Below are 12,085 nucleotides of genomic sequence, written 5' to 3'. Positions count from 1 at the left end.
CAATACATAAGGAATTAAAATTCAATTCAATAATTAGAAAAAAAAATAATTAGTGAAAGCATATTAACTAATACAAGAAATGATGAAATATTCACAATCACTTGCTATCTCTGTGCAACCAGTAAATTCCACTGTACTGGGAGAGATGGCCGCTGCTTTAAATTGCGTGTGATCAGCGCTACGGCAGACAATGAATAAGGATGTCAGGGGAATTGAGGGGAATATGGTTCCTGTTTTCTCAAACAGTCCAAAATGAAAAACATTTCCCTCCGTAAACTGGCCAGTGAGAGCTCTGCCATGTGTGCACATCGACACTCTCGACTGTGTCACTGCGTTAGTTTGCAGAGTGAGTTTATAGGCAATAAGAACTGTGTTACAACACAGGTTGGACCACTTCAACGTTTGCTGACTGATATTTTGCATGTGTTTCATTGAATCTTTGTTTGATTACATTGAACGGAAATTCCACGAGCATAACTTCTACAAAAATCTTAGTGTATATATACATTTAAAAGTAGCATTCCTAAAAAAAAGCCGCAGTTACAAATGGTACAGTAGGAAAATATAAGAAGGAGTACAGGAGGGGAATACTGTGGCTGTGAATGGGCCAGTTGTGCAGGTCCAGATGAATGGGCCGGAGATGCCTGACTGTGAAACTGGATCCAGGTCCTGCTGTTTTGGTTTCTTCTGCCAAATGAGAAATTAAAATAACTTCTAACTCCTTGGTCTGTAGGGCGTTGATGGTAGCGGTGACAAGCGATCACACACATTGTCCAGATACACATGCACACAGACATTCACAATGCTTAACGGGCCGTTATGTTCAGCAAAAAAAAAAAAAGCCAGACTTTACACAAGAAATTGAATGCAGGATCACACATGTACCACTATGTGCCAGTTCTTTGCATACACTTTCCTTCTTCTTTTAAATTTTTGTTGTGAGATTATTTTGAATTGAGGTAAAAGGTATATAATAAATAACAATATTTGCTTTGTTTGCACAAAAAACAAGCAACATGAGAAACGGAAAATTAATTTGAGCTCTGAAATATTTACAAGCCAGAGCATTGCATTTAAGAACATGAAAATCTTTTTTTAAATTTTATAATTTTTTTGACTTGATGTTTGCATGGCAAAGCTGAGGACCATTAGCAAAATTAGACTTTTGCACAGGCAGCGCATTGCTTGATCTATCAGCAAATATCTAACTGAGCTGGTACTTGTAAACTGGGCAAATTTAAATGAAAGCATAAAAAAATACACTGTGCAAAGATGTTAAAAATGACGAACCACTGAAAACCTCATCTCACATTCAGACAGGAAGTGGAATTAAAACTGAATGTGAGGTCTTTTAAATACATACATGTTGCCGGTTTGAGACATTTTTACCTGAAAGGGATAAAGCGTTGACGCTGGCAGACTTATGGTTTAAAAAACTGGATACAGATTGGTGATTCTGTGTTAAAGCTGTCGGTTTGTATTTTGGGGCAACGTTAAGTACTTTTCTGCTTAGCTGAGAGCTCGTTAAGTGACGAGGAAGGTTGAGCTAACAAAAAACTTTAATCTTTAAAAACATTTGCTGTGGTTTTTCACTTCCACTTGGTCAGTCAGCGTGAGCAGAGGTCAGATATTAGCATATTATAAAGTCCGGTCAATGCAGTAACATCCAGTTACACTAAATCTGTTAACATCAAATTTAATCTCAATTTTTTTACAGATGTAATCTGTGATGTTTTGTAGTCTCTGACCTACTGAGCAAAGAGGAGAAATCATCTCTTCTCGAAAAATCGCTTCAGATGCTGTAAAAGCATGGCTCACTTATACAGCAAATCTCCCATATGGCAAAAATCAATAAGCGGTGCGAGACTCTATTGATCATATCTGTATCATGGATGCATACTGACGTCCACCAGCCAAGCGCGTGTAAATGTGTGTTGATGTAAGTGGACTGAGTAGGGGAGTTCATTACAATGCAAACAATATTTTTTTTGAAACCTTTAGGTGCTTTAAAATTACACCTCAGTCTTCCTTTGGATTATCAGGAGTGTTTTATTTACTTTGTGAGCATCTAAGGTGAAGTAACTGGAGTGCAATGCAATGTTATCATAAGCAAAGGCAAGGAGCGGAGGCGGGGGGAGGGGACAGTTACATGGACCAACTTTTTGGCAAAACCAAACCAGTATACAACTGCCTCATTCTTCCTTGGCATGTACAAATATCTCTTCTAAAGTCATCTTTATCCCACAGAGACAGAACACCTGTAGACTTGCTGCCGTGTTCATGTCATTACAAAAAAAAAGAAAATGTTGTTGTCATCAATTCCTATGATATAAAAGAACTTAATGTGATATGAATGAAACAGCTCAGATAAATTCTCTCATTGATTTCTCTATATATTTGCAGTGTAATGACAAGGCACAGGGCTGCCCTCCGCAGGAAGCGAATGGCCATAACAGAAATAAAAGGATGCATTCTTGAAAAAAAAACAAAAAAACTGAAAACAAACCACAGGGACTCGTTGCGCTCTCCACGACTTACTGAGAACGATCGTTACCCTAACATTTTCTTTCCAACTCCGTAACTTCCTTCCTCTCTACTTTGTTTTCTCCCTTGCCTCTTTTCATCCCCCCGCCCACCCAATGTCTCTCTCGGCACCTCAAAGTTATTGATAGTTTAAAGTTATGGGCTAATAATAAGATGGACACTGCATGGCCAGGAGCCTATTATACCCAGGTAATGGATAGTGAGGGGATTTTGAATGACATTGCCAAGAGATTGGATGACGGAGGATGGAGCAATTTATGGCCTCCCCAAAGAGCCCCTGTTCCCCTTTTCTCTCTCGCTGACACGCGCGCACACGCTATTCACTGCTATTTATCTCTAGCTTGATAAGGAGGCAGATGAGGCATGTCTGCATTTATGGTGAAGATGTTCATAAAAACTACCGGCTCAGAGCAGGAAGTTAGAATTGAGTCGGGGGAACATCATATCTGCTCCAAACTCCACATGGTTCTCTTTAAAAACTAAAATGCCATATATTAGTTTTTCATTTCTGATGTGTTTGGTTTGACATGAAATGTGACTTGCAGCTGTTGCTGTGGGTTTTTACATCTACTGGGCATTAGAAGTGTTTACAATAGTGCCGCATTGACCAATACTCCCTAAAATAAAAATATTTCTCTATAGCTTTACAAGAAGGCACTACACATCAGACCAATCAAGAAAAATATCAACATTTCTGCCTTCTTGTTTTGCCAAACAGAATTATTAAACAACTCAAATAACTTCTGCACAGATGACACGCACATGTCGGATACTTTCACCCAAAACGAAGCAGCAGTGAGGGCTGAGATTCAGAGCCCTCGCTGCACAGAGAAGCAGACATACAGTGCATCTGTGTGCCCGGTCTTCAGTATGTTTGCTCATAATGGCCCGCTGCAGCTGGTTTGCACTGAGAAATAACAGTAAGGGTAGACATACTTCAGGAAGAAGGGAGCAGGAAGAAGACGAGCGAGGAGGGCACGAGGGAGAGCAATGAAAAAGGCTTGTCAACATTATCTGTTTTATTGATTTAACAGTAAAGGCTTGCCGCTTAAGCTTTATGTTGCTTTGGCTGGCCCATTGAAAATACAACAGCTGCAAATAAAAAACGATTTCCTAAAAAACCTGAACGTTCTTATTTATTTATTTGCTTTTCTTTTCTTTTTTTAAAATCTTATTCCTATCGCCCACTCACTAGCTCAGGTTGTGCATGCATCGTTGTTAAGCTTTTACACATTTCATCATCTTTACGAGCATCATTACAGAGGGACCATATTTTGCTGGACTCTCCCACACCAAAGGGATCCATGACACTATAGAAGGCAACAGCATCTACACGACCGTAATGATACGCTGTAACGCAAGGTTTAATTAACATATTAAGAGGGTCATTAAACAAAATTAAAATATAAAGACAGGCTCAATTAAACACAAGGAAATCTTTAAGCCTAAACCTTCAAATCATAAACATTTGCATAGAAAATTTGTATCATTTTAGCCTTTGCACTTTCATTTTTTTATTTTTTTTATTTTATTTCTGTCATTATTTTTTTTACATTCTATTAACTGCAGCTGACCAAAAAAGAATCATATGAATCTTTCAGTGTTTTCTGCATGTTAAAATTGTTTATTCAAACATATATGGACCTCATCTGTTGAATTTGTTTAAAACAGATGCTCACACAGAACCTAACCTAGAACAGAAGTCACTCAAAAGTGTAGGGATAACAGTTAAACGGTTTGTAGTGGCACCTGGAAGCAGAGATGGCTGAGGAGGAATTATTAATGATGACTGTCCTGATTACAGGATCAGTTCATCAATTCAGTCACTGGAGAATGAATCATGGTGCCAGATTTTTCACGGTTGTGCAAGAGAAAAATAACCAAACTCGGCTGAACAACGTGGGGCCAAAATCAAAAGTCTTCTGCAGACAATGAATTTCTGTACGAAGAGTCATGAGAGTTTATTCGGCAGCTGTCAAGATATTTCGGTATGGACAAAAGTTTGACCAACACCCACAAGCAGACACTGACAGAACAACTTACAGTTACTTTTAGCGAATAGGAAAAGTAAAAATACCATGCTGACTCCCCTTCCTCCCCAGGTTATCTGACTTTTGTCAGTAAAGAAAATTAAAGCACAAACATGAGCATGTTGGAGCACATTTACACCAACAACCCTCTTAAACCTTTTTAATTATTTCATTTTCGTTGTTTTTAGCATCTTGTCTGGTAGCTCGTTTCATAGGTGAAGTAAAAATTCTCCATCTTTAATTGTCACAGTGAGAACAGCGGGGTCAAAAGAGCAGAGTGCAGCCTGGTAAAGTTCCTGAAAGAGCCACTATATGTAGCTCTTTTATCACAGAGCAGCTGGGTATTACCACAGGCCTCTTATAGCTGCCCAAAAATCCCAACAGCACCAAGACACACACACACAAACACACAAAGGAGCTATGCATGGTCTGTCCATTACTTTTGAAAGTATGTAGTAAGACAAAGAAAGTATTTAATATTAAGAAATTTTATTTGTAATCTGTGATGTCAAAAGTGTAACTGCAAATATTTCATTTCTTTATTTAAACCTAAGGCCTGAGGAGAGCCGTCTCTGAGGCTGCTTATTTTACATTTTGATCCCAAACTGCCATTTTGCAATATACCCACAATATATTGCTGGAAAGAAAACCAGAGATCCAAGAGAATAACAGAGGCTGGACAGCGGTAGACACGCCATTGCATGGAAAAGAAATCCATGTTATGCATTAGCATGCAAAGCAGTGCATTTTTATAATAAGAGCCCAGAAAGAAAACCTTCTTCATTAATTACTGTCGACACAGAAAAAAATATAATGAGATATGAGGGAGAAACAGAAACTATTTATGGTAACCAAGGAGCCGGACGTAATGATCAGACCGCAGCTGAAACCTCTATTGATTTTCCCTTTAAATATACAACTCAATTAAAGATACAGCTGATTAAAAGACAACTACAAATCGCAGCAGCAGATCTGGAGACGCTGCCGAGGCTGGCTGACCCGGGGCCGCCCGCTGCAGTGAGAGAATTACATGATTTCATATCTGAGGCTTCCCCGCAATCACTGCTGAGGAAAGTAAGGCTTCAGAGGTATAACTCTTTTTTTCTTTGTTTCATATTGTGACCATTTTAAAATGGAGCTGTAATGGCCACAGACACACCTCTCATGAATTTTGCTGTATTGTTTTAAGCAGTGCCAATAAAATATATATATATATATATATATCTTTGTTCAAAGTTTGTGGCAGTCGAACTGCTAACTTTCACCACTAAAAGCCTAAAAACCAATGTTGATAAGGCACAAAAAAACAAGAGTAATGCTGACCTCTGAATACATAAAACACAAATAATCAAACAAACAATACAAACCCACTTTCCTTGTTAAAATGAAGCACCTCCTTAACACAAGCCAGACCGGAGCTCTTTTTTTCCCCTTTCTGCCTCAGCCTTGTCACTGACAAATAAAAACCTTGACAGTCTGTGTACCCTCACAATGTGAGAAGGGCAGAATTACAATGTATAATGGAAAACCTTTCTGTTTCTCACTGATGAAAAAAAGCTGTTAAAAGTCTGAACTTTTTTTCAAGTTGTTCAAAAGTTTTTGCCACAGCCTTTTTCCATTTTTTTTTCTTTATGACAAGATTTTCAAAAATATGTGGGTAGCGATATGAAGGTACTACTCTCATTGGAGATATTACAACTGAGAGAATTACGCATGCTTGGATTTGTTTATTTCAAAAGACGTCTCATTGTAATTATAGTGTAAATAACAAGTGTATTATTTCTATATGCTATAATCAATACAGATCCCCAGGCAAGCTTTTGCATGCGTAAACGTATTGCAGTCATGACTGATATTATTTTCCTGAATATTGTTTAGGTTTCGAGACTTTCACACACTGAACACAACATCTGTGAGCTGAGTGTGTGTGTGTGTGTGTGTGTGTGTGTGTGTGTGTGTGTGTGTGTGTGTGTGTACCTGTAGGGAGTTTAGGAGGATGAAGACGTAGGCCATTACAATGGATAGAGGTACCAAAACACCGCACAGCCACGTCAGTCCAAGGATGGGCAGCAACACCAACACTGCTTTCACTGCAGCCCTGTACCCACAAACACAACAACCAATCACACCAATCTAAAGTAGCTGATTGAGCTGAGCAAACCACTTAAAATGTATTTAATTATTTCCTTCAGGTTCTCCTTCTGATCATCTTCTATTCAATTTCCAACTTTCCCAACTTTTTATTAGTTTTTTTGTCAAAACTGAGAAGCTCAGGTGAGCCGGTTGTTCCATATACAACCCTATACAGCTGGAAGGCTCACGGGGTGAAAACTTCCCACCTTAAATCCACCTTAATTCTGTTTAGAGTGGAATTAGCGTTCCGCTTAGGTGACCGCCAAACCGCAACAGCTGTCTGTGTGTTCTCGTGTGTGTGACATGGCATGCGACGGACCCTAGTTTATTCAGCGGAGGAATGTGTTTGAGTTTCCGAGATGGCTGCCACCCAGGCAAATAGTTCAAGGCCTGTTTTGAAAACCTTCATAAAGCACCTACTGTGAGCCCCAGTGGACTAAGGTAGGTTCAAACACGCCCACAATCATCATTTCATCTGCTAGGATCACATAGAAGCTTGCAGGATTTTACTCCAATCACACTGAAGTGAAAAGACAGCAGGGACGGAGCCTGGGATGGTGCTTTTGTGTGGACATCACAGTGCAACAGCAACGGAGACGTCAGTGTACCAAGGCAGGTTTAGCAATGATACATGGTATGGAACAAGGAAAGTTAACTGTACAAAACTCCGGGACTTTAGTTAGTGATTTGCACACATGCTACATTTCAAATTACCACTAAATTAATCCAAACTAAAATAAGTTAACAAACATATCATATGTATTTATATATTTTTCTTTTAAATTGAAAGAATATAAATTTGTCAGTTAGTAACATAATTTTTCAATTCCGAACAACGCCATAGTTTGAATTATTTCTATGACATAAGCACAAATTAAATATACTGTTGCAAGACAATATATACAATTTGGCATGACTTGAACGATATTAAACACTGAGAGTATAACATTACAATCAGTTAAGTCCTTTATATGGCTATCACTAATAAAATCCACTCAAAAGTATTCCTCTCTCTTGCCTGATAAACAAAAGCCACTGATTTAAAATGACAAAATGCAGTACAAAATCACTTAACGACTACAGCTTGTCTGTTTCAAGGCCTCTGGCCGAGGCCAATACACATTAAAAAGAGGACAAATGGTGCCTCCTTGTGGTTGGTACCTGATCTGTTCATACGCTTGCTCCACGGGACTGGCTCCCATGGCCAACATGATGGACCTTCTCTTGGCTGTGGAGATTGTGATGACCACAACCCTGGTTAATACCAATATGTTCACCTTCAAAATAAAATCAGGAGAGTACAGAAATGAGGAAGAAGCAAAGACTCCACAGAGATCGTCAAAAAAGAAAGTAAATACAAATATCTAAGGAGAGGTAGTAACATTAGGTTTTATAGTCCAAAACTATTATCGCTGTTATGCTCTATTTTAACAACATCAGTTCAGCTAATTGTAATTTAATTTGCTGACCATGATGATGAAGATGACAGGCCCAGCAAAACCCCAAATAATGCCATTCTGCAGACTGAGCCAGCAGTAGTCATCAGCCGAGTACTTGCTCGGGGCTGACGCTAGTGTGATGGTGACTATCAGCACAGGCAGACCTGGTTAGATTGAGAGGTTTTAAAAAATACACACAGAGGAGGTAAAAGCACTGATGTTTTGTTGAATCGCAAATATAGAGAGTCAGTTAGAGCACTGCACATTACACAGTGTAACAAATCAACTACTTCCATCCAAATTTGAAACTGCAACAACACACAGCAACCACAACAAAAACCTGGCAGCCCGTCTGCATGTGTAACGATAAGGAACAATTTGGTTTGGTCATGTAACTGTACCCCAGCCGATGAGATAGTAATATTTCATATGTTGCTCCTCGCTTAGGTTGACTGCAACCACCTTGCTCCAGAGCAGCAGACCCTCCACCAGCATCCAGCTAAATGCCGCCATGAAGAAGAGATGGAGCAGCGCCGCCACAAGCGTACAAGCCACCTTAAAACACACAAGCACAGGCATAAACATAAGATTTGTCATTATGAGATGAAAGGTGCATTAGTGATACTAAGTAATAAAAGTCAAGAATGGCTACAGTCCTTAACTACACACACAAATGAAAAATGTTTAAACTGTATGTTTAAGATGAAATATCCCATTGACATCATTATCAATCTCAGTATCACAGATAACTGTATGCATGCTTTTGTAGCCTCTATTCAGGAAATGTTAGTTTGTGTAAATTAATGATTATGATTTATTTGCAACAGGAATTAAAAACCAACTAAAGACATGTTTTTTCACTTAGAAAGTCATTTCAAATATTTCTAATCTTCAGCTAATTATTGCACAATTCATATGTAGGTGTTATAAATGCTCTGTATTTTCTTGAATCTAGATTTATATCACTTGCTTGTTTCACTGTGAAAATACTGCAAATAGGTGTAACACTAACAATATTTAATGATACCCTCTGTAAAGGTTATGACATCTGCAAACCTACTTTTAAAAATCAACATAACATTTACCTTGTTGTGAATGGCTGAGCCGCTGCACAGCAGAATCACCTGGGCACAGATAAGGGCAACGAACAGGTTCTTGTGAATGGATGTCCTGTCGGATTTGGGGATACTGTGGATACAGAGGGGGATAACAAAACCTCATCCAAAGGAAGATATATGCTATGGAGCCTGCTTAAACAGCATTGCACCAATCGAATGCTATCTCAGTTATACTGCTAAGATAAGATAAGATAACTCTTTATTGTCATTGTGCAGTCATACCTTGTACAATAGTACAACAAAATTGGAAGCTATCCCACGTCGGCACTACGCAAAACTGTTACCCTATTTCTCTGGTTTTGCAACACTGCTGTTTAACACATGTCACCAATAGCATCAATCGAAATGTAAGACAGAGGAGCCAAATATCTGGTCATAAGAAACAGATAGCTGTAACAGACACTATGGTATGTGTAGTGATCTTGCACTTGCGTATTTTACATGATTATATTAAGGTAAACAAGAAGGGAAGCTGATACATAATATCACTATGCTCCGGTGCTACACTTCTCAAAAATAGCTGCAGATTGATCATCAGTTAACTGTAATGCTGCCTTCAGGCGGCTGCAGAGATTAGATAAAAGAAAACCTTTTATACAGAATAAAGGAGCAGAACTAAGAATTGCGCAGAATCTCACTAATTCACAGACTGACCTGGTTCTGAGATGTGACGTAAAATACTGACAACGTGCTTTGTGCCTTTTACCCCCCACCTGTTCGCATAACTAACTGAAAATGTCAGTGGCACCACAATAAGGAAACTATATATGTCATTGTTTCCCCAAACACCCAAAAAGATCAAAACAACTACTCGTATTATCTTTACATGACTTCAATACATTGAATATTTCCATCTCAGATTGAAATATCAAACAGAAAACATAAAAACAAGAGACAGCTGAAACTGGCTGAGAGGTAAATTAACTAGAGAGCCTCTCATTATCTGCCCATCAAGCTCATTTCATGTCTGCATCACTGCTTGAGACCACTGTAATCCCGCCGCATGAATACAAGCGTCCTCGGCTTTGTGAGCCTCAGCTTTGTCTCTGGTTGCGAGTGAATTTAAGCGCACAAACACATGTACATCATACATCAGCGCGCGTGAAACGCGAGCCTGCGCTCTCTGTTTTTAGGGCAGTCGTAAATTGCCGAGGCAGCTCCTCTCCAGCTGATCGCGATCCCTCAATGACCGTAATGTTAATTAACAGCTACAGAATGCCACCATAAACCTTCAGGGTGGACTCACATGTAGACAACAGTAATTACTGGATTAGCGCAAGTCAATACTATCATAGCTTTAGGAACAGAGCCGCAGCAACGATACTACTGATCAGTTATCTCAGTGTGTCTTTCTTATAACATGGCAATGCCCAAAAAGGTGTAAAAAATACACAAAAAATGCCTAAATGATATTTGTGCTACATAAATTCCATATAATGAGTCCAAATTATAAGCTTTTAGCATTTTCAAGACCACTATAATAAAGAGAGTTTTTTGCTATTTTGACTTTGGAAATAATGATGATCCTGTTTTCAAAATTATGTAGGTACTTGAGCAATACAATACAGTATACAACATAAAATATGTATAGCAGAACCACTGCATCTGCTTGACACCATGTGTAAAAAGTGACTGCTGTGTTTAGCAGCACAGAAAAAGGTGAGGCTGCCTTGCGTCTCGTGGCTCAGGCAAACAGAAAACAGCCAGCTATTTTCGCATCATAGGCAAGCAGGTCAGGAAAAATCAGTTACTTACTCCAGCACAGTGAACAGCATCAAGGTCACCACCAGAGCACACAGAGATGCGCCACAGCCAATGAATGTCAGCTTGGTCAAAATAAGCTCTTCCTCTGGACTCCACTGGGACAGAAAGGAAAGGCAAGTTGTGGGAGAAAGACAAAAGAGGGGAGAATGTTGTCAGAGAGTCCTAGAGGTTGACGAGCAGCCGTCCCATATCTGAAAAATCCCTCATTTGATCTGAAAGAAAGTGATTTCTTACGTCATAGCTATACATATATGGTTGCATTTTTATAAACTCAAAATCTTGCTGATGGTATTGCTCTTTGAGGAACTTACAAACTTTTATGTTCTTTAGGTAAACAGAGAGCATAGCTGTACTACGTTCTACATCCTTCAACACAACAGGCGCAGTATGAGTGACACCTGCTGGCAGACATCATGTACTGCAAATCCTATCCCCAAGATCGAATATTAAACTGGAGCTTGATTTAGACAAGCAGTCACGGTAAAAAGTAATTCAAATACATTTAATTCGGTTTTATTTATATAGCATTAAATCACAACAACAGTCACCTCAAAGTGCTTTGTATTGTAAGCTAAAAACCCTACAATAATAAAGAATAAAGTACATCCTCCATCAGCTATAATACTATACCGTATTAGGACATTTATTCAAAATGTATTCCTTACCAGGTCTTAGATGAACAATAAAAGACTTACTATATCACGTCACTATTTATTTAACACAAACTAGAGCAAAATGCAGAAGCAGTATGTGAAAAACTAAGTGCAACTTAAGGCCCAGCAGCTTGTAGAACCACCTTGATCTGCAATAACTTGAAGTAACTTTAATTGTTTCTCACATTTTTCTCATTTTGGGAAAGATACTGAGCCCAAGTTGCTCTCATTTGCATCTATCAGAGTATGAAGGTGTGCAATAGATAGAAAGCCCTTACCTAAAAAAGCATAGAAAAAAAGTTCCTTTATGAATAGGTGCGAATGGGCTAATAAGGTAAGTTGTACAAACTGCTTTGAGTGCTCAGGTAGAGTAGAAAAAGTGCTACATTTGTCATTTACCAACG

General features: G+C 38.8%; 1 protein-coding gene across 1 annotated transcript in view; it reads right to left on the bottom strand.

Annotated features, from left to right (window-relative positions):
- The window catches only part of LOC134642764 (adhesion G-protein coupled receptor D2), a 93,809-nt gene that overhangs the window by 64,037 nt on the left and 17,687 nt on the right, over positions 1 to 12,085 (bottom strand). Inside the window, 6 exon segments of the mRNA XM_063494715.1 lie at positions 6,552 to 6,672; positions 7,869 to 7,984; positions 8,177 to 8,310; positions 8,548 to 8,701; positions 9,232 to 9,334; positions 11,020 to 11,123. Of these exon segments, the coding sequence (XP_063350785.1) occupies positions 6,552 to 6,672; positions 7,869 to 7,984; positions 8,177 to 8,310; positions 8,548 to 8,701; positions 9,232 to 9,334; positions 11,020 to 11,123 (732 nt within the window).

This window comes from Pelmatolapia mariae, linkage group LG15 (genome assembly GCF_036321145.2).
Source record: "Pelmatolapia mariae isolate MD_Pm_ZW linkage group LG15, Pm_UMD_F_2, whole genome shotgun sequence".
Classification (NCBI taxonomy): Eukaryota; Metazoa; Chordata; class Actinopteri; order Cichliformes; family Cichlidae; genus Pelmatolapia; species Pelmatolapia mariae.
This window is presented reverse-complemented; position numbering and strand designations above follow the sequence as displayed.